Source organism: Mixophyes fleayi, chromosome 3, assembly GCF_038048845.1.
Source record: "Mixophyes fleayi isolate aMixFle1 chromosome 3, aMixFle1.hap1, whole genome shotgun sequence".
Taxonomy (NCBI): Eukaryota; Metazoa; Chordata; class Amphibia; order Anura; family Limnodynastidae; genus Mixophyes; species Mixophyes fleayi.
In genome coordinates this window covers 207,258,371-207,282,206 of record NC_134404.1, presented here as the reverse complement: position 1 = coordinate 207,282,206, position 23,836 = coordinate 207,258,371, and the positions used below count along the sequence as shown (strand labels likewise).

Below are 23,836 nucleotides of genomic sequence, written 5' to 3'. Positions count from 1 at the left end.
CTTTGTACTTGAAATAGAGACTCTTGACTGACTGATTAGGTCTTAGGACAGTGCACAGTGAGAACAAGGTGAAAACTAAGATCAAAATCAGTTTGTTGTACAGGCGCAGAACCTCAAATGGCTTAGCGCTCCTCAACTTGAAGCTTTATTACTATGCCTCTCAATTGGCCCACCTCAAACTCTGGGTCTCTGATCTACTATGACTTCCACTGGGAATTAACACGTCACGTTCATAGTAACCATTCCAAAAGTAAGGCATGTTACAAGCCTTACTTTCGGGTAAGATCACTACTGGTGCCTCTCCGTCAGTGGTACAAGCAGTAAAAATATGGACAGTTACTAATAAATTCGTAGGATATGATGGTATAGATCCTTGGACTGTTCTGTGATATCTGTATCTGCTCAATATCTTGGAAAAAGTTGGTATGGAAAACGATTCTTTAGTAGATAGCAGAGAATGTAGATTGCAACATTTAACAAATTACATATTTATTTTATAGTGTAACTAATATAGAAGCTCATGATTTATTTTAACATGTGTTTATTTAACTTGCACTTGATATTCTTAATTCCAAACACTAGTATAACATGGCTTTCTATGGTCTGCTGATTTTCTCTATGAAAACAAGGAAATGAATCCCTTTCTGAGCAGAAGGTATTTAAAAAACAAGTTTGTTTTACTACTATAAAAAAAACAATAAAATTATTAGTTGAATAAATTCAGATAATCACACAAATATAATTTGACAGAAGAAAATATAGTGATATATTTAGTGCATCCATTATATTGCTGTAATATGATAGTTAATACCAAGGCAAATACGTTATGATCATTTAATAACTAATTAACCACTCACAAAGGTAGTTTCCAGGTTACCCAGAAATCCAATTTCTTTGCTGTTCCAAATTAACTTAGACGTATGTATCACTATATATTATACAGAAACTTACCATAGCATATGTGGACTTATAATCATAAACACAATACATATGATTTGATTCCAGCCACTTACACACAAATGTGGGTTTCCTCCGGGTGATCCAGTTTGCTCCCAAACTCCAAAGGCATAAGGTTAATTGGCTTCTGACAAAATTATGTGTGTGTGTGTGTGCACGCGCACAATAGGGAATATAGATTGCAAGCTCCACTGGGACAGGGACTGATGTGAATGATTACATATTCTCTGCAAAGTGTTGAGGAATATGTCATCATATAAATAAATACTATTATAATCAGCGAGAAAAATGTAATACCTCTCAACATTGGTAAAATAGGTACACTTTATATTTCTTATTAAATACACAGTGTTATGTATTTATAGACCAGTAAATGCACCGCAGAAGAAATTTAGATATTTGTTTCCATAAAACACAAGACACAACAGACCCTGATCCAATGGAGGTAGATTTCCATACAGCACTGTCCTTCAGACCATCAAGAGGAAAGATTTGGAATGAAATATGGACAGAAGGATTTGGGCCTAAAAGAGGGATAGTCCTGCCAAAAACCATTTAGGAGGTATAGAATTTTGGCACAAAATCTGGGGACATTCAGCAGATGGAATCTCTCTTTAGTTTTCTGCACAAATGAACTTTCCCTGTGCACGTGGTATGTACAGGCTGAACTGCAGTCACCACATGGTTTCTGTACCAGTGTTGGACTGGCCCACTGGGATACTGGAAAATCCCCAGTGAGCCTGAGAACCTATGTCACTACTCCTCCTGACATCTTCCTCCATTCCGCTATAAATCTAACCGAACATTGGTGTGCCTGGCTTACACAGTTCATCGCTAGACACAAGGTAATGACACACCCACTGAAGACTGACTATACCCTCTCAATAGAGTAACCACCTCTTCTAGTGGCACTTTAATGGGCACCTTCTTTTCTTTGTGGGCCCTTCATACCCTAGTCCAACACAGCTCAACTGAGAATGCAAATAGGGGCGATGCTGCATGGATAAAAAGGAGTAAATTGCACCAGGGCAAAACCATGTTGCATTGGAGGGGGGATAAATGTAAAATGTGGGAACAGATTTATAGTTGGAGGAGTTCATGTCCTAGATCAACTTTAAATTTCAATGTAAAAATAAAGCTATCAAGTATTTGTATGCTACATGAAAAAACAGCCAGTATTTAACTTATATGCAAAATAATCAATTAATTTGCACACCTTGCATGATAACATGGTTTGTCCCCGAGAACATTTACGCCTTTTTTTGCCTTACTTTTCTTAATGACTCAGGCCCGGCATGTCCTATTGTACTCTCAGGTGTCTTTTGTATATTTTCCTCAGAGTTCAATCATCTATCTATCTCTCATGCTGTCAATAACATATCGGCTCCACATGTGTGACCACACTTGGGAGGGTGCTATTGTCATTATCTAGCTAGGATGAAAGCCTAGTTCCACCTGCTGTAACAGGGAAGGGTGTTTGCTAATTTTACTTGTTTTTCCTAGTATTTTCTATCCAAAAGAACTATGTAAAATGCACTGAATTTTACAAACCAGCTAGAAATGATTCTGTTTAGCTGTAACTACATTTTAATTTTCTAAAGAGGGACACTGCCATACTTCCTCCATAGGGGCAATGCTCTTGTCACAATGGGCATGGCCACATCTCACAGCGGTGTCTTTAGCTCTTCTGAAGTGCGGGATGGTGGGGCAATCCCCTGAAATCAAAACTTTCCTGTCGAATTCAGAACAGCTGCGAGATATGTGTTCAGCTTTACAAAACTGAGAAATGTGTTCTGATCAAGAGGGTGTGAAATACCTCTGTTTATAAAGGGTTAAGCACTGCTGTTTTCTTGTTTGTTGAGGCATTTTGAAAAATTGTCTCTGATTCCTTAACAAGGCAACAATAGAGCTTATATGTTCGCTACACATTATGTAAAATTCATTTAGTTACATTTATGAAAACTGGTGGACAAGTAAAAATCTGCTAAATCTGATAGCAGCCAATTAGATGTGAGCCTTCAATGTCTAAACTTTTAAGAAAAAGGACAGACTATGATTAGTAGCTATTGGTTTAGGGTACCATTCTGGAAACATACATGGACATCAGTAATGAACTATTTCCATACATTTTACATAAACTATTTCTATACATTTTACATCAACTATTGCAAGACATTTGACCTTTAATGTTTTCTATTTTCAGAAAATACATACAAATTGTTAATGTGGCTAAAAATGATAAATATACTATTTATACCATCCTGCTGGTAGTTTAAATATGCTCTTTGACATAAAAGGATATAAAGCTAATCCTGAAGATGTTGCTTATTGTGATGAAAGGCAGTGATGTGTGAGTAACAAATGCATCAAAGGCAAGCTGAGCGCTACATCTAGTGCATCAGTGTAGGTTGCATAATCGTTTGTCAAAAGACAAAAACTGGCTCATGTGGAAGCTTTTATGCTATCGTTTGCTAGAAAGGATATGTGTTGATGGCTGTAATGAAACTTCATAATGCAAGAAATGTTCTTCATAACAATGATTTTCATTGTAGCTAGTTCAGCATGAGGAAAAACACAAGGGAACCTTATGTTCTATAAGATATCCATTAACATATGAACTTTATAGAATATATACTAACCTTTGGCTCCTCAGCTGCTGTTGGATTGAAACTCCCAGCATGTTCTTCCAGCCTGTGGCTCTTAGGAATAGAAGTATGTATACATTTCCCCCTCTAACATGATTTAAACATAGTCTAATTCAATGACGTAACAGGACAGTATTAAAAACAAAAAATGGCTGTATTGACAGTTTGTGCTGCCCGAGTCCACAGTAAAGGGATTTTGGAACAACCAGTATGATTTTGCTGGAATACCCATTCGAATATATAGGTGTCGGTGTCCTCCTTGGAAACTCCATTGTTATCTTACTCGGTTCCTGGTCAAGCCATACAGACAGCTTGCAAAAGAGAACACTGTCATCTCACCTCTATTGGATGATTCAAACTGTACAGTGTATTGTAGAAATGCACACATCAGTCCTAGTTATTTGACCAGCTAGGAAACATTCAATCTGCTGTGTCTGACAGCGCTCTCCTCTGTATGCTGTCAGACAAGGTGGACCAAGAGCTAATGCAGCTGAGAGAGTAGTGCTGGGGTTCTAGCAAGTGGGGGATTCCTACAGAGGGACTACATGGAGTGGGCATGGATAAATAGTGAGGTTAGACTAAATGTGAGCAACCACTTAATTAATTTTGCACTCTGTATCCATAAAGTTTCTAACTTTGCACTTCTTACTATATTAGTAAATGGGTAGTTAAGGCCAATTGGCAAAAACAAAAATGTGCAGATAATTAACACAAATCAACTTCTCTGTTGACAATAAACAGAGCTGGTTTGTGCATCTGCTTCCACTGGTCAGTCTGCTTTTATTATAAAACATCTGTGTCTCAGTATTCTATGAATAAGGTAGAAATATATGGTTAAAATTGTGTTCTACATCAGTCCCTACTACCAAATAACCTCTATCCTGTCATGAACATTGTAAGGCATTTTATGGTTTGGCAAGAGTAAAGGGAAAGCATGTGAGAACAAAGCAAGAAAATATGTTATCCACTAAAAACACAACCTTGTCAAGAAATATATTTATTGTAGTGGAATTTCTTTCAATGGATACACACATTACTGAAATTGTGCCCCTTCATCCTCAATGCTGATCAAAAAGCAGATTATAAAATAAAAATGAGCTTTTCCAGAAGATAGCAGGACTGGAAAAATGCACAATTCTTCCATGACATATTGCTTCTTTATTTGTATTGCTTAGTTATTCTGCCCCTTACAATCCAAAGGTCTAAGCTGTTGGAAGGGTCTACTGCGACTGGCAGATCAATGCTTTGAAGACCCTCCCAGCAGCACAAGGATTAAAGGTCTTGTTAAGTGAAGGATTTTTTTTTAACATGCAGATAGATGCATGATAGATATAGCAGTAAAAAAAGAAAGCAAAGGCATAGAACATGCTGCCCTGCACAAAAAGCAATTATGTCTGGGACACCACGTCCGTCTGGAAACCATTCTGATGTTCAATACATTAAACAGCATTTCTAGCAAAGCATGATAACATTCTCTGCAAGATTTTTTTCCCCAAAATTGTACAGAAATAACCACTACAAGCTTTTTATGACTGCCAACTGCTCCTCTAAAATGTATGAGCATATTGTATTTATTTTCATTTGTTCACCATAGAAAAGGATGGTAGGTAAAACCCAGTGTTATTTCTGGAGGTTTGTAGATTTCTATGTAACATTATGTGATATAAAGCCTGCTCACATGCACTCAGGCAGCCAATCATACATAACAAACCATACCCAGGGTCATTTTCTATCTGCATCTGTATATATTACCCACCTTTACAAACTATGGCTATCTATAGACATTCTCCAAGGTTACTACATATGGCTTTATGCCATTATTGTAAATTTTGCATTGACATGGTCGATTGCAGGGACGGGCATTCTGCCCAGCCAATATATAAGGATGGTTCATTCTTTCCTTAACATCAGAATGTCTGAAACTAGATATTATAATATTACAATCACTCAATATCCCCAATGACTGTTTCTGAGCAATAGGGGCAGACTGGGCTGGTGGGCACCTGCCCCACTGGCCTTGTCCCATAGTGGTCCATCTTGGGCTGGGTCACTGGGCCCCCTCCATGTTTTTTCCTTTAAAAGATTCCTGGTTCCTAATAGGCTGCTGAGTCAAGTCTTGCCACCCCCCGGGGTAAAATTTGGCAGCCCGCCCCTGCTGAGCAAACCTATAAAATAAAAAACTACACACTTTTCCCAGGGATAGGAATATGTCAACAGTCATATATGTGAGTGCTAATAAATTAAAATAAGTTTATAAAAAAAGAGCAGCTTTGCTTTGAGATTAGTTTTGCAGTTTGTTCCTATGATTAGACATATAAGTGACATGTTATCCTCCAACACTGACTAAATAATGTTTGTTACAGTTTATGTGAAGCAGCGTCAATACAGATAAAACTCAGTTGAAACTACTGTAACTACACTGAAACCAAAGACAAAGAAGATTTTGGAAAAAAATCCAAGTCTGCAGCCAGCATGGGGTGAGTTAACCATTATTTAACTGGCTATGGCATGCCTATTTCCCCAGCAACGAGTACCACTTGTATATCATTTTTTATTATTTAACCACAGAAATATGTTAAAAAAACCGGTGCTGTAGACTTCAGCATATAACTTGCCTATATTTCTGGGGGGGAAAACAGCTGAAAAATACTTTACAAAATGGGGGGAGGGGTTGCTATTAACAATTACATAGAATAAAGTCTTAATTGTCTTTTACAGATGCATGGAAGCATACAAATATAATGCATCCGCCGGAGCACTCTTTCAGCTTTTTGGCTTTCTTTTTATTTTCCTTTCTCTCTTTAGTCTCCTTCATTGTCAGAAAGGATGAGAAAAGCTTGGAATGTTGTTTAGGCCTTTGCGTTATAAAAACTGCCCATTCCATCAAGAGGTTTAGTCATCTGGGGATGTGGAGGTCAGTGAACGAGGTGCAAGACCTTTTCATGTCCGGTAAGAGCACAAGAAAGAGTTTTGCTGCATCTTCTGCATTTTCCGTCTCCTAGGCTCTGACTTCTCTTTGCTTTCCCTCTTCTCGCTGAAGTTTTTCCTGTTTTTTTTGCCTTTCTTTACTCTGTCCATCTCCCTTGTTTATCCTCTTTTTATTCTTTTTTGTTTCATCTTTACCCTTTGCTCTGAAACGAAAAACAAGAAACCAGTAAATTCACCATTCCTCTCGCAGACACAGAATAGGAAAACAGTAACTATTGTGCTTTGTATATTAACATATTTTATAGCGTGTCTTTTAGCATATAGTCCCCCCCCCTCCAAAAAAAATAGAGAGAGAGCTGCTCGGTGGCACTATATTGTACAGTAGCCGCAGTGCTGTCAAAGAAGCGGCCACGGTGGTGCTGTATTGTACTACAATACAGCACCGCCGCGGATGCTTCTTTGACAGCGCCGCGGCTGCTGTACAGTATAGTGCCGCTGTGTAGGGGCACTGTTTAGCCCCCGTTCTTCGCGTAGGGGAGGGGTTTCTGGAGAACCAGAAAAACCACCCCTGCTTGCGCCACTGTGGTTGTTGCTAGAATGTGGGTGATATGAATTGGAAGAGCTACATATACAGAATGTTACACACGTCTTGTGATACTGTAGTATAGGCATTATTATTTGGAGAACAATGAAAGACAATAAGAAAGGGCACTTGATGTATGATGTTTTTCTTTTTAATATAAGGGTCTATGTTCAGAATGTGGTCTGTATACGGAGTCTATTGATTATGGAAACAGGTTTTTGTGCCTTTCAGCCGGTATTGAAGGAAGCAGTCTTCCTTCTCAGTTTAGAATTTTTTCTTTCAATTTAGTTACTGTTTGCTAAAACATATCAATATATAGTCATCATATATAACGTTTTTTCTTCATATATTGCATTTGTGCTGCACATAATGAGCTGATTCATGTTCGGAAATAAGTCCATTTGCATGCCGTATCTTGCGTGAAATAGCTCTGTGCATAATCAGAAACGGACCTTATACCAATGAACGCAATTGCATACAACTCATGTCCGAATCCAAATGTCACTTACGACTGCCTACGACTTGAAGTGCAGCATGAGGGTGGGAAGGGGTGGACTAAAGTAGACAATGTACAGTAAGAGTGTGCCAAGGGCGTTCTGATGCAGATGTGGACAATTCAAATCCTGGGCTTATGTAACATACATTGTTTTTAGCCGTATCATTTGCACCAGCAACAGGGCACGTGTAAGTGCTGATTATAGTGATGACTGTTATGGCATAGACTTTGTATTAAACAATATGTATGTATGCCACTAGATAGCAAAGAACATTTAAGTGCAAGTAAGAGAGTGTATAAACATGCATTGAATGTACAGTACACATTCATGACATCCTGATTTATATATTTAATGTAAAACAAAAAGAAAAAAAATGTAAAACCCTTATTTTTACTAATGATTACAGTATTATGAGTTGATCATTTCTTTTATAACTTTTTTTTATGTGCGTTCTGATGGGACTTTATATTGCGCATATGCATGTACATATCCTGCACTGTGTTCGGTCTGTTGACACATGCCAACAAATGTTTAGGCAGAGCGTACTGTGAAGTAATCAGGGGAATCAGTACCATCTCCTGGGGTAGATGGCGACGAACAGCAGCAATAAGTTACCTGAATGCAGGGTTTTCAGTGTAACTGGCCTCAACCAGTTTTATTAGCATAAACAAAGTAAACAAAACACAAATAAAAACCTTTCCTGTCCGGCACTTACTTAAACATTTGTGGAGACCCTCTCTCCGGTGCAGGACCTTATGTCCCACACACTAATAATATACACATATTCTTGCTCACCACAGCAGAGTTTCTCAGGAGGCACCCAACCTTCTCCCTCCAAGTCCAAGAGAGAGATTGCACATTCTAGTTGCATTTTAACAGGCACCACATATGTGCAACTCCTGATTGGTCTGTTTAGAGACTGGCAGACTAGAAGACCTGGACTGGACCTTATGTATGGAGCCCACCCTTCTCTTTCTCCACACATAAAACCAGGGACCATTACCATGTTTTGTTACAGCAGGGAAACACCCTCTGGGAAGCTTTTCCCACACACCTACACATTCTTCCTGGTGTTTTAACTTACACAAGGCAGAAAGCCTGGGACACATACTTCTGCCATTTAGCCTCATTCTAATGACTCTGTCACAGTAGTTATACTTAGATTCAAATGGAAACGTATCTTGAGATCCACTTGGATTTGAATACAGTCGAAACTACACTCAAATTCCATGCTCTTTTTTAAATGCAAGTTACGTGTAGGTTGCGTCCCAACATGAATCAGACCCAATATCACCTATAGAACCAAATGAAACAGTATCCAATTTATCATGCAATATGGTGAAATAACTGAGCAAAACATATCACACATTATTCTACCCTTGTTTTATTATGAGCTCTATAAAGCGCATTGGTTTTAATATGATGAATATTTTCAAGTAATGATGCTTTTCAAAACAGGGCAACTGAAAACACATTTCAGTGTGAAATGCGATTGGTATCTTACCCTGTATTGCTCAAGCGAGCAAAAACACATTCAAAAGCTTCATTTGAATTTTTTTTTTTAACTTTTAAGGGACCAATCTAGATACTGAGTGTTTGACATATCCCCATTTCCCCCTGAAATAATAGTCTAACGTTTTACAGCTGGTAACTGCTCACACCAGAAGCTGCAAAGATTACATCATGCTGAAAATCTCTGCTTTTATTTCCATGGTCACGGGCTCATTAATGGTGGAAGAAACGGTGATGTAACATTATAGACTATCTGTGAGTAAAGGCAATCATAAACATAAGTTATCATCTACTTAGAATGGTACCCTATGTTTTTATAAAATACAATACTTTATTTCATAGTTGTTATCTCCCTACCATTCCTATTTTGTAGAAAGGGAGAATGACTGAATTTACCTGAATCTCTTCAATAAAGGAATATTAATGTATCTGTCCCAACTGTCCAGGGGCTTGACAGAAGCTGGGCTTATAGGCCAGAAGAGGCCATCCTAGGATTGGATGTAAGCATCACATGTACTCCTGACATGCAATCCTGGTGTGCCTATTTTATATAGGTAAGCCCTGCTTTTGCTGAACTTCCCGCTCAATCATGATCAATATTGACATGAGGTCAAGGGTTTCCTTCTCCTTAAAGAACTTTGAATTACTGTGGATATTTTAACACAGCAATGCCAGTTTTTGTGAATAACTTATTTAATCTATTAGTAAATTTAGGTTTTAAGCAAAAAAAATAAAAAAATCTAACTCAATATTGTAATGCAATTCGATAACTTCAAATGCAAAAGCACACGTGTAAGAAGTTAAAGAAAAGCACACTGTAAAAGCCCATCTGTGAACAATGGGAGTTGTGCCACAGATGTTAGCATTATTCCACGCAAATATTAGTTCTCATGTAGCACTCTTGCACAATCACAAGTCCAATCAATTTTATGAAAATTGTGTTTAGAAAAACTTTAGTTAATCGTATCCTGGACAGATCTAAAAAGATATATATTGGCACAAAATTATATCAATGTGTTTATTTCTTTTACCCATGCTCTTATTTTCCACAAATTTTAAACTTAATATCTACTGGTCTGACAGTAAGATATTCATTTCCATGACCTGATATAGTGTAAAATGTGTTCATATTGTTTGCACGAAATTACATCTTAGTGTGAATTCTGTTCCCAATTAAAAGTAGGTCAATTATCTTGCTGTGTTTTTGAGAGTTTAGTATTTATTTATTTTATGTATATAGAATTTATTTATTTTACAAGATTAGTATTTTTTTTTTGTTTAAAAACAAAGACAAAAGTTGCAAATGTAGTCTTACACTTAAGTCACATTTTGTTTTACCTAATTAAAATTTCAAATAGATTTGCTACTAGATATGGGGTAATATATAAACAAAATATCACAAATACATAGATGGTTACTAAATATATAACATGTGAGGTTTTGGTTTTTTTACAAAACAAATTATCTAATTGTATAGGAAAACATGCATATTGACTGCACACATTTAAATCGCAGATCCATTACAAAACAAAGAATACCATATCAACAAACTAATAAAACAGCAACCTTTATGGTTATAATAATAGTAAACTTAGGGATGTCAGCCACATCAAAATCACATTGTGTGGTTCCACTGCAATTGTCCAGATGCATTCTGCATGTGTGCAGTCAATATTACCCACCTTGTGGAATACATTTAAATGAGCTACAATAAAGTAATGCAGCATTTGAAATAAATACATGTCTGACTTTCATGGTGGCTAACCCCTAGGTGACAGACTCATCCAAGCATGTGCATTTATTTAAAGGTGTTTACAAGTTGAACTCTTGCCTTTTTATTGATCAAAGCATACAATGCTAAATGCAAGCAAAAATGGAAAAAAAATTACATCAATGGTTCGACTTATTAAAACTACTGTGAGTATTGTAATCATAATTGCCAACTTTTCCTCATTGGCTTCAGGGAGATCGGCGTTTGGGGTGAGGCTTGACGAATTGCATCATTTTGGCATCGCCCCCCCTAAACGATTGTCACAATTTTGCCCAATTAGAGCAATTACTTATCTATTGCGGGGGCGAGAACTGGGAGGTTGCCCTGCTCTCCCGTAAGGTCTCCCAGAAATGCGGGAGTCTCCCGGACATTCCGGAAGAGTAGGCAACCAACTTATGTGTTAAAGAAAAGCAGCTAATGAATCTCTAGAGACTGAAGTGTCTTTTACAATTCTGTCTCCATTACTGAAGTCATGTTGTCTTACCTGTCAGTCTTTGATTAAATCTTGGTCTCCATGAAAATGACCACCTCCATAGGAATCAATACATAGACATAGGACACAATTTCTGAACTGTGTCATCCTGCCACAGATGGCGAAGCCAACCACGTCTTGTACTGGCTCAGCATCAGGGAGAATGTTAGACTCTTCAGGGAGCGAGGGAGATCACCCCTATTTCAGGGAGTCTCCCTGACATTCAGGGAGAGTTGGCAAGTATGATTGTAATTGAATTTGCCATTGTGATCTACTGATCTCACTTTTCACATGTATTTAAACTCCATTCACACCAGTAAATACCGAATAGGGCAATGCACCATGTGTACATCTGCCATGTAGATGTTAAAAGCTCATGAGTACACACCCTAAATAAGCATGGTACACAAGAGCATACTCAAGCTTTGTATTATGAATTTCTTTTCTGGTCCAATATATCTGTGGGGCTGATCGTGGGCATAGAAGACAGAGGTAATTATTAGGTAAGTATGTAGGGTAAAAGTAAAAAAAAAAATAATTAGAAAATTATAGTGAATCAATATTGTACAAAACTCCCTAGTACCATATATTTGCCTGATTTTTCTGTATTTTTATTTCTATGCCCACCATCAACGTTTGCGCCAAAACAACATTTATACTGTACAATTGTATAGCAAGATAAACAAAATTATCATAAGCAATTTTTTTTTCTGGCAAAATAGGAATCAACATGTTTTATTTACAGTAATCAACATATAGAAAAGACTAGAGGAGGGGCTTGTATCTTTCATTTTGAGAGGTGGGTTAATCATTGCTGTATATTGAGTATATATTGTATATAATTCGGAATGCTTTTGTGCACATTTTGAAAATAGTGTGTGTAAATATGTTCAAGAATGAGATAACGTACATGTGCCAAAACCATTTTATGGAAACAGCTCAGTTTGGATGTTGGATGATGGTAGTGATGCCCAGGATGAGGAATAAAAATTAACAGCAACACTTTTGGTTGGGTAGCCAGCACATTAACTATTCACATTTAATGTGGCCAAATTGAACTTGAGCTCTTTGGTCCCTCATCTCCCAATCACATTTACCAGCATAGCTATTTATAATCGGGCAATCCTGTAGTATTCGGGTCAGACATGGTTTGATGCAGGTGCAATACTTCAGCGTGTGAGGTCAGCATTACAAACCAGAAAAGGACTGTTGTAAAAATTCCAGACAACCTGTTCGTCACATCCTCTCCCCTTTGCCTTTTCTTCAACTGTCTGGAATTTTTATTTATCACTTTAAAAATTAGGATAGTTGAAACTTATTTCTTTGACCTAAAAAATATATAAAATATGTAAATTTTTACATGCAACCTTGTAAAATACCACTTGGGGGCAGCCTTACATTAGTAAAATTACAAGTTCTCAAACAAGATCATGGTAACTATTTTGCACTTCTAAAGTGGCTCTTGTCATTATAATAGTATTGGAAACTTATTATGTTTGTATTTAGATTTCTTATAAAATAGAGTTTTCTCAAGAGTTAGTCTATAGAGTTAGTCTAAAGAGTCTTCTATAACACATATGTAGCAATGTGGGTTGATAGGACTATTAATTTAATGATGGGATGGTTTTTGGGCTATTAATTTGAAATGGAGCTGAATTTGGGGAGATGGATGGCCATTTATTAAATATTAATACTAATTATTTATATACTGGAGGAAATGGTTTATTTATAAAATATGGTAAGTAATGGGGATATATGTATTATTCATTAAATATTAATAGTAATAATTTAATGTTGGGGATGGTTGGGGGGATCTTTTTTTAATAATTGTGAATGCTATTAATTTAATGTTGGAGCCCAGAACATTAATTAATAGCCTTTAGATTTGGAGGGAGGCTTAGTGAGTTCTCTCATTGCTAGACTTCCATGTACCTATCTCTTTTTCCAAACAGGGACCAACATTCCAGGATCCAGAAAGCAGCAGCTGAGTTTAAGACATGAGCAGCAGCAGCAGGTAATGAAAACTGCAAGATCAAGTAGGAGAGAGCTGGGCAGTCTGCCAGCTGTCCTGGTTCTGGAGGGGCAGTCCTGATTTTAGGTTACTATCCCACATTGTACTGATTTCAGGGACAGTTGGAAGATATGTCCAGCTCCACACTGCTTTGCTCGTGAAAGGGGGAACTGCATGCACCTAATAGTAATACAGAATCACTCCGTCTGTTTAGAAAGAGATGGGAAGGGTTTGGGGAGCAGCATATTATTGTCTTATATAATAGCCACACACTATGCAAGGTGGTCATGCCCACTTCTCAGGCATACAATGAAAACCCCCTTTTACAAGTCTCAGACTAATCATGATTGCCAGAGTATGCTGGCACTTGAAGAACTACAAGCGCCAACATGCATTAAGGGCACACTGGGACTGTAAAAATAAAAAAACTGCAAAAGAAAAAAGAAACACACAACGGGAAAAGTTACTTTATTTATATATAGACTTACCCATCCCCTCGTTCACCATTTTATTTTATTTCTGATTCCATTCCCTGCACTCTCCTTAAATAGTTTAACAGAGCTCCTCACAGTGACTGTAGGAGAAAATACTCAGTAGTGTAAATGACATTATCACCAAGAAGGAACTTTCTAGGGTGTGACAATGTCAAAAATAAAAAGATATAATTTTTACATTTATTTCCTTTACAGCTCAATGCAATTAATTACAGCAAATTTTAATCCTAAGTATATAATAAATTATATTAACATGTTTTGTCATCTGCAGTTCATATCTGGTAAATGAGTAAATGTGGGTCTGATGTTGAAGCTACCTGTACTATTCGTGCTGCTGCCCAGGATCTGATTAAGGGTTCAGCCCACCCTAGGTTAATACGCCTTCCAATACAGGCTAATATGCAGTATGCGGTAAATAAAAACACTCATCTTTCATTTAAAATCTGTCTTCCTTCACCTCTCCTTCTCCACCAATGTTTATGTGCCATGTTTTTGAAAAAGAGTTACAGCAATTATTGACACTCATTTTCATGAAAATCAGAACCCTGACATTACAGAGAAAAAAAGGTTCATCTCCCTTTCTCCTGTTGCTCTCCATGTGTTATAAAACATGTTTCATAATGTCTGAGTATGAAGATGAACATTCTGGCAAAACCCAATGTTTTCAATGAACAAAGTGAGAGAGTTGCTCATTTGTAATAGTTGATAAGCTGATATACACAAAGTTTTTGGATGTGTCTTTTTTTTCCGATTTCATTTTTCATTCATTCTGCTATCTCTTTTTCTCTCCAGAAAATTGTCTGGATGTAGTACAATTTAACTTTATTTCCCACTGTTAGTTTTAATGACCCAAATGCAGGAGTGTATTGGTCATAGGCCCTACCGGGAATTTTTCCAGGAGGCCGATGACCGAATGAGGCCGCCCGTGTGCCGCCTGATGGTTTTTTTTATTGCATACTTTTTTTTTAAAACAAGGAAGATGTCTGGCCCTTTTCCCCGGGACCAGCCACCTTCCATCTAGTGGCCGCAGATCTGTCAATCCCTCCCCTCTCTGTGTGGCCTATCCTGTAAGAGCTAAATATCACATGGGACGTGCACCATGTGACAGGTGCCATCCCATGTGAGCAGAGCAGAAAGCATGGCTGGCAGCGGATGACAGGTAAGTGTGAAGAAAGGGGGGGCTGATGTCGGTGCTGTGTGTGTGTGTGAAGAGGTGGGGGTGATGTTAGTGCTATGTGTGTGAAGATGGGGGGGCTGATGTCAGTGCTGTGTGTGAAGATGGGGGGCTGATGTCAGTGTTGTGTGTAAAGATGGGGGGCTGAAGTCAGTGCTGTGTGTGAAGATGGGGGGCTGATGTCAGTGCTGTGTGTGAAGATGGGGGGGCTGATGTCAGTGTTGTGTGTAAAGATGGGGGGCTGAAGTCAGTGCTGTGTGTGAAGATGGGGGGCTGATGTCAGTGATGTGTGTGTAGATGGGGGGCTGATGTCAGTGCTGTGTGTGAAGATGGGGGGCTGATGTCAGTGATGTGTGTGAAGATGGGGGGCTGATGTCAGTGATGTGTGTGAAGATGGGGGGCTGATGTCAGTGCTGTGTGTGAAGATGGGGGGCTGATGTCAGTGCTGTGTGTGAAGATGGGGGGGCTGATGTCAGTGCTGTGTGTGAAGATGGGGAACTGATGTCAGTGCTGTGTGTGAAGATGGGGGGGCTGATGTCGGTGCTGTGTGTGTGAAGATGGGAAGGCTGATGTCAGTGCTGTGTGTGAAGATGGGGGGGTTGATGTCGGTGCTGTGAGTGTGAAGAGGGGGGGCGATGTTAGTGCTATGTAAGTGAAGATGGGGGGCTGATGTCAGTGCTGTGTGTGAAGATGGGGGGCTGATGTCAATGCTGTGTGTGAAGATGGAGGGCTGATGTCAGTGCTGTGTGTGAAGATGGGGGGCTAATGTCAGTGCTGTGTGAAGATGGGGGGGGCTAAAGTCAGTGCTGTGTGTGTGAAGATGGGGGACTGATATCAGTGCTGTGTGTGAAGCTGGGGGGGCTGATGTCAGTGCTGTGTGTGAAGATGGGGGAGCTGATGTCAGTGCTGTGTGTAAAGATGGGGAACTGATGTCAGTGCTGTGTGTGAAGATGGGGGGCTGATGTCGGTGCTGTGTGTGTGAAGATGGGAAGGCTGATGTTAGTGCTGTGTGTGAAGATGGGGGGCTGATGTCAGTGATGTGTGTGAAGATAGGGGGCTGATGTCAGTGATGTGTGTGAATATGGGGGGCTGATGTCAGTGTTGTGTGTGAAGATGGGGGGCTGATGTCAGTGCTGTGTGTGAAGATGGGGGGGCTGATGTCAGTGCTGTGTGTGAAGATGGGGGGCTGATGTCAGTGCTGTGTGTGAAGATGGGGGGGCTGATGTCAGTGCTGTGTGTGACGATGGGGAACTGATGTCAGTGCTGTGTGTGAAGATGGGGGGGCTGATGTCGGTGCTGTGTGTGTGAAGATGGGAAAGCTGATGTCAGTGCTGTGTATGAAGATGGGGGGGCTGATGTCGGTGCTGTGAGTGTGAAGAGGGGGGGCGATGTTAGTGCTATGTAAGTGAGGATGGGGGGGCTGATGTCAGTGCTGTGTGTGAAGATGGGGGGCTGATGTCAATGCTGTGTGTGAAGATGGAGGGCAGATGTCAGTGCTGTGTGTGAAGATGGGGGGGCTGATGTCAGTGCTGTGTGTGAAGATGGGGGGCTAATGTCAGTGCTGTGTGAAGATGGGGGGGGCTAAAGTCAGTGCTGTGTGTGAAGATGGGGGACTGATATCAGTGCTGTGTGTGAAGCTGGGGGGGCTGATGTCAGTGCTGTGTGTGAAGATGGGGGGGCTGATGTCGGTGCTGTGAGTGTGAAGAGGGGGGGCGATGTTAGTGCTATGTAAGTGAGGATGGGGGGCTGATGTCAGTGCTGTGTGTGAAGATGGGGGGCTGATGTCAATGCTGTGTGTGAAGATGGAGGGCAGATGTCAGTGCTGTGTGTGAAGATGGGGGGGCTGATGTCAGTGCTGTGTGTGAAGATGGGGGGGCTAATGTCAGTGCTGTGTGAAGATGGGGGGGCTAAAGTCAGTGCTGTGTGTGAAGATGGGGGACTGATTACAGTGCTGTGTGTGAAGCTGGGGGGGCTGATGTCAGTACTGTGTGTGAAGATGGGGGGGCTGATGTCAGTGCTGTGTGTGAAGATGGGGAACTGATGTCAGTGCTGTGTGTGAAGATGGGGAACTGATGTCAGTGCTGTGTGTGAAGATGGGGGGGCTGATGTCGGTGCTGTGTGTGTGAAGATGGGAAGGCTGATGTCAGTGCTGTGTGTGAAGATGGGGGGGCTGATGTCGGTGCTGTGTGTGTGAAGAGGGGGGGCGATGTTAGTGCTATGTAAGTGAAGTTGGGGGGGCTGATGTCAGTGCTGTGTGTGAAGATGGGGGTGCAGATGTCAGTGCTGTGTGTGAAGATGGGGGGGCTGATGTCAGTGCTGTGTGTGAAGATGGGGGGCTGATGTCAGTGCTGTGTGTGAAGATGGGGGGGCAGATGTCAGTGCTGTGTTTGAAGATGGGGGGCTGATGTCAGTGCTATGTGTGAAGATGGGGGTGCAGATGTCAGTGCTGTGTGTGTGAAGATGGGGGACTGATATCAGTGCTGTGTGTGAAGATGGGGGGCAGATGTCAGTGCTGTGTGTGAAGATGGGGGTGCAGATGTCAGTGATGTGTGTGAAGATGGAGGTGCAGATGTCAGTGCTGTGTGTGAAGATGGGGGGTCTGATGTCCGTGCTGTGTGTGAAGATGGGGGGCTGATGTCGGTGCTGTGTGTGAAGATGGGGGGCTGATGTCAGTGCTGTGTGTGAAGATGGGGGGGCTAATGTCAGTGCTGTGTGTGAGGATGGGGGGGCAGATGTCAGTGCGGTGTGTGAAGATGGGGGTGCAGATGTCAGTGCTGTGTGTGAAGAGGGGGGGCGATGTTAGTGCTATGTGTGTGAAGATTGGGGGGCTGATGTCAATGCTGTGTGTGAAGATGGGGGGCAGATGTCAGTGCTGTGTGTGAAGATGGGGGGCTGATGTCAGTGCTGTGTGTGAAGATGGGGGGGCTAATGTCATTGCTGTGTGTGAGGATGGGGGGCAGATGTCAGTGCTGTGTGTGAAGATGGGGGTGCAGATGTCAGTGCTGTGTGTGAAGATGGGGGTGCAGATGTCAGTGCTGTGTGTGAAGATGGGGTGCAGATGTCAGTGCTGTGTGTGAAGATGGGGGGTCTGATGTCGGTGCTGTGTGTGAAGATGGGGGGCTGATGTCAGTGCTGTGTGTGAAGATGGGGGGGCTAATGTCAGTGCTGTGTGTGAGGATGGGGGGGGCAGATGTCAGTGCGGTGTGTGAAGATGGGGGTGCAGATGTCAGTGCTGTGTGTGAAGAGGGGGGGCGATGTTAGTGCTATGTGTGTGAAGATTGGGGGGCTGATGTCAATGCTGTGTGTGAAGATGGGGGGGCAGATGTCAGTGCTGTGTGTGAAGATGGGGGGGCTGATGTCAGTGCTGTGTGTGAAGATGGGGGGGCTGATGTCAGTGCTGTGTGTGAAGATGGGGGGGCTAATGTCAATATTTGCAGTGTTGACCATTGTTTTTGAAGACCTCTGCAATTTGCCCTGGCATGCTGTCAATCAACTTCTGGGCCACATATTGACTGATGGCCGCTCATTCTTGCCTTATCAATGCTTGGAGTCAGAATTTGCGGATTTTTGTTTGTCCACCCGCCTCTTGAGGATTGACCACACGTTCTCAATGGGATTAAGGTCTGGGGAGTTTCCTGGCTATGGACCCAAAATGTTGATGTTTTGATCACCGAGCCACTGTTAACAATTTTGCCTTAATGCAAGGTGCTTCATTTTACTGGAAAAGGGATTTGTTCGTCACCAAACTGTTCTTGGATGGTTGGGAAAATTTGCTCTTGGAGAATGTTTTGGTTTCATGGCTGTGTTCTTAGGCAAAATTGTGAGTGAGCCCACTCCCTTGAGAAGCAACCTCACACATGAATGGTGTCAGGATGCTTTACTATTGGCATGACACCGGACTGATGGTAGCGCTCACCTTTACTTCTCCGAACAAGTATTTTTCCAGATGCCTAAAACAATCTGAAAGGGGATTCATCAGATAAAATGACTTTACCCCAGTCCTCAGCAGTCCAATCCCTGTACCTTTTGCATAATATCAGTCTGTCCCTGATGTTCTTCCTATAGAGAAGTGGTTTCTTTGCCGACCTTCTTGACATCAGGCCATCCTCCAAAAGTCTTCGCCATACTGTGTGTGCAGATGCACTCACACTTGCCTGCTGCCATTCCTGAGAAAGCTCTGCACTGGTGGTGCCTCTATCCCGCATTCTGGAGTATATGCAAATTGCCATCATAAACACTGAGACAGCAGACTGTGAAAAATAATATTTGTGTAATTCTCAAATTTTGGCCATGACTGTATATTGTGATGACATTTTCTGTTACTGGTTTACTACTGCTAAATTTAGTTTCTCATATTGTCCTACTTACTATGTATTAGTCAAAGTGTACCCATCACTCGTACACAGAGGAGGCAGCCATTATGTGGGTGAACCAATAATTATACCACCCAACTGTCCCGATTTCAGCAGGACAGTCCTGATTTAGGGCTTGTCCGCCCAGGGACACATTTGTCCCATGGGTGGGAATGTTGGGGGAAGGGTGATATGTAATGGGCAGTCTAGCACTTTACATGCCTCTGGTGGCATAGTCAGGTTTGTACTAATCCCGCCTCCTTTTGTGTTTGCCCTGCCTAGAGTTGATATAGTCCCGCCCACGAGGCCACTTCCAGAAATTTTTCCAGGGCCACTTTAAGTTCCCAATCCGCCCTTGCCCACATGAGTTGCAATTAACCAATTTACATGTTATGGGTCTGAATAATCTTTCAGACCCATAACAATGTATTTCTATAGTAGGAGTCATTTTTTTTATTTATTAAGTGCCTTGAGAAATGTACACTAATTTAACTATAAACATTCTTGAAGAGACATAACTTCGTGGCACTCCACCACATAGGTCTCCTGCCTGAGAAATTGGACAGCACTGCACAACAGCACGTGTTAAGAGCTTAAAATGCTGTAAGGGTCATCAGCAAAAAGTTTGAATTTGCAAGAATCTTAAATATTATGCACACATCTATTGTTTTTCTGTACCAGATTAGACAGTTTTGATTTTGTATGGTATTGATTATATATTATAATAGATCTTTTTTAAGGAAAAATACAAGGGAACTCTTATGATACAATAAAATGATGCACATTTGCAGAAATACTTTACTTATGTAGCCTAGCACACACATATATGGCTCTCTGATTCATATGAATTTATTAAATACACATATTGAAGAAAAAAGTAAACAAAAATGAAAACTATGGGGCTGATGCAAAGTTGTTGGCAAAACGAATTTAAATTATTCTAAAATAATAAAAAAGGGCACGCATATTTCTACCCATTTGGTGAGCCGTACACATATCGAGATGCAATACCTGAACATGCCCTTACTTTGCTCAGCCTTCATTTGCACACCGCTTCCTTCCCCCGGGGAAGGAAGTGTCAGATGCTTCCAACTTTGCATACGGACATATACGTACACTATTGTGTGTGGATGTGCAATGAAAAATAGCATATTTTACATGGATCAAAAGGCCAATTTAGCTTAAACTTCCATGGTGTACAAGTCATCAGATGAATAGGAAGTATAGCAAATACATTAATGATTTATCCTTTCTACTACCTTGTTCATTATCTATAGTCAACTCTATTTTAGTGGTGCAGCTCTACCTCTACTTATGTCATCTTCTAAACTGAATATTACCATTTTCAACCCAGTGTTGTGGCCAAACTCTGAGTCCTTAAGGCACATGGGACCCAGGGGTTAGAAGCAGTCGCACCCTGATGTGGTAGGAGATGGCTCAGAAATCTAATCCCAGTCCATCATGGTCAGTGGGCACCAGGGATATATTAATACAACCACAATGGTGGTATTATATACTGTGGGAGTATCGGATACTGATTTAGGGTTCACTGATATTCAAAACCAGTGTTCATACACATAATAAAATACTTTACAGAAACAAAACTAAAATAAACACCTAAGTACTACTATTCTTGACCCTTTTTCTATGTTTAATCAGTTGATGCCGACAATCATCCTCATTAGTAATCTAGTTAAAAAAACTTAACCAAACCCAGTATACATAAGGGGCAAGTATGCACCACAATTGACATTTTTGTCTCTTTACAAACTTTTGAACTGTCCTTCTCTGGGCATTTCCAATTTTGGGAATTATGTTTACCAAACCATACCTATTACACAAGTACTTTTGTAGTTAATAAATAGCAGACATTCTCAAAAGGCAGGCCATCGCTCAACTCTTTTTTTTGGTCACTTGCCCAATCCCTAGATAGAACACTTATTGTTGCTTTCCTGGAAAAATTGTATTTTGTCTGAAACACTGAATACGGAGAAAAGTACTAATACAAATCGCTCAGTGCCTGCCAAGTTATAGATTATGCCACATCGCCTGCCTTAAAGCCACTCAACACAAAAAGAACTAGTCAGTGACTGTTGAGTTGATTGAATGTGACTGACAAGATTAATAACCATTGCTGGCTTATACTTTGTGATTGTATTCTATAAATAAAGCTATTGACAAAAATGTTGCAGGCTAAACCCAATGTAACCCCATTCTTTTTCTAATCACATTTTCTAAGTAGATTTATAGTGCTTTTATAAAAAAAAAAAATAGGCGTCCTTTTACTGAGGTGCTCAACCAAGAGCTGCACCCAATCTTTTTCTGCAATAACAACTAATAAAACTGTGTTCTCAGGGATTCCATGGCTTAGATTCTTCAAGAGTAACTCACCTCTTCCAGCACATCCACTTTGAATATGAAGTGTCGGACGATTAGCAACGTGTCTAATAATCTGCAACAACAATTATCTGCAGGAGTTTACATTTAGACTCAATGGGCTAGATTTACTAAGCTGCGGGTTTGAAAAAGTGGGGATGTTGCCTATAGCAACCAATCAGATTCTAGCTGTCATTTTGTAGAAAGCACTAAATAAATGAAAGCTAGAATCTGATTGGTTGCTATAGGCAACATCCCCACTTTTTCAAACCCGCAGCTTAGTAAATCTAGCCCAATGAGTCATTAAGGTGAGCAAAGCATAAAAATGAGTTAATTTGCACATGGAGAAAACCATGTTGCATTGGAGGGGGAGGAAAATTTAAAATGTGGGGACAGATTTATAGCTGGGGTAGGATATGTCATAGATCAACTTTAAATTTCAGTGTAAAAATAAAGCTATCAAGTATTTGTGTGCTACATGAAAAAGCAGTCAGTATTTAACTTATGTTCAAAATAATAAACTAATTTTCACCCCTTGCACTGTAACGGTTTGTCCAGGAGAAAACTTACTCCTATTTTTTTGCTTTGATTTCCTTAATGATTCAGGCCCCATGTGTGGAGCATCAATGGATTGCAGGTTCCAGCAATGGTAATTTCCAATGGTCTCCTTATGGTTTTGTTTGTTGGTTTATAGGGAATTGTCGAATAAATGGATGGAGTTCTACTTTAATGAATGAATGATGCTGGCGTTTATAATATGAAAAGATCGTGCTAGCTGATCTCATCCTGCCTAAATACTAGAATACAGTGAAATTGAAACCTACTTTTTACTAAGGTATGATTCCCAGAATCGATGTTCATTACTAATACATTATTGCCAAAACTCAGACAAGCCAGCCATTTATTTTTTTTCCTACTAATCCCAGAGATTGTTTCACTGTGGGACCAGAGCTGAGTATACACATTATATACATATTAAATATATACATTAATTCCCCAAATGATATGGAATCCTCTGCCAATAGTTAATAACTAGTTTCTATGTTAGTAAGCTATCTTGTTACCATGATGGGGAATGAAAGCCTCAGCATACAGGTCTAACTATTGACATAAAAAAAAAAATGTTGACCACTTTTTAAACTTATGGCAACTGTAATAGATTGCTCTGAACTGGTATATCTTTCGGTCTAGGTACTCTGATTACGGGGGAGGTGGTGATGTGTGTATGTTCCCTGATCATGTTAATCAACCAGGCTGAATAGAATTCAGGTTATTGGGTGGTTACATTCAGTTTTCATGTGGTGGTCCCACTATTGGTATTGGTACACCGTTTTATCTTTAATAAATTCTGTCTTTTAAGCAGTGTTTGCAGTCTTCAGAGTATGACAGTGTTCACCATAGCTCACACTTGCCCACTCTCCCGGGATGTCCAGGAGACTCCCGAATTCTGGTTAGAACTATCGGGAAAGCAGGCAATTCTCCCGCATGCTGCCCACTTTCTAGTGAAGTGGGCAGGATGGGATCCTAAATGACACGATTCGCTGTAAATCGTGTCATTTTGGCCCCACCCCTGTGACAAAATGGCGCTTTCATCGAGGTGCAGGGACAAAATGACACGATTTGCTGCGGACCGCCCCCTCCTGCCCTCCTCCCGGAGGACAAAAATTGAATGTTGACAAGTATGCCATAGCTTCATCATAGGGGCTTTTCCTTAGCAATGCTGCTCATCACGGTATACCTCAGGATTGATATTTGTCTGTCAATGTTGTGAAGTATGATGAGGAGTAATATGGGGTGATGTGTACCTCTCATGGAAACCATTGATAATCATTGTAAATATCTATTACAAAATATTCAAACATTTGTAGCTCTGCAAGTAATATATATATCGCGATTCTGGCGATAACAGAAGATACTGAAAGATAAAATGTTTTATTTATTTATTTATTTAAATAAAGCATTTTTTCTAATGAGAATTTTTGCAAAATATTTATTTTTTAAAAAACATTTTTTTTAATTTTGTTTGAAAGTGGAACAGGAAGCCGTAAAATGGGGTAATATGAT

The 23,836-nt window shown here is 40.3% G+C and overlaps 1 protein-coding gene across 1 annotated transcript in view; it reads right to left on the bottom strand.

The window, feature by feature from the left end:
* Positions 1-4,613: 4,613 nt before the first annotated feature.
* Positions 4,614-23,836, bottom strand: part of RSPO3 (R-spondin 3) — a 93,712-nt gene continuing 74,489 nt past the window's right edge. The window contains exon 5 of the mRNA XM_075200658.1: positions 4,614-6,733. Within this exon, the coding sequence (XP_075056759.1) occupies positions 6,601-6,733 (133 nt within the window). The 3' untranslated portion in view covers positions 4,614-6,600. The remainder of the gene's footprint in view (positions 6,734-23,836) is intronic.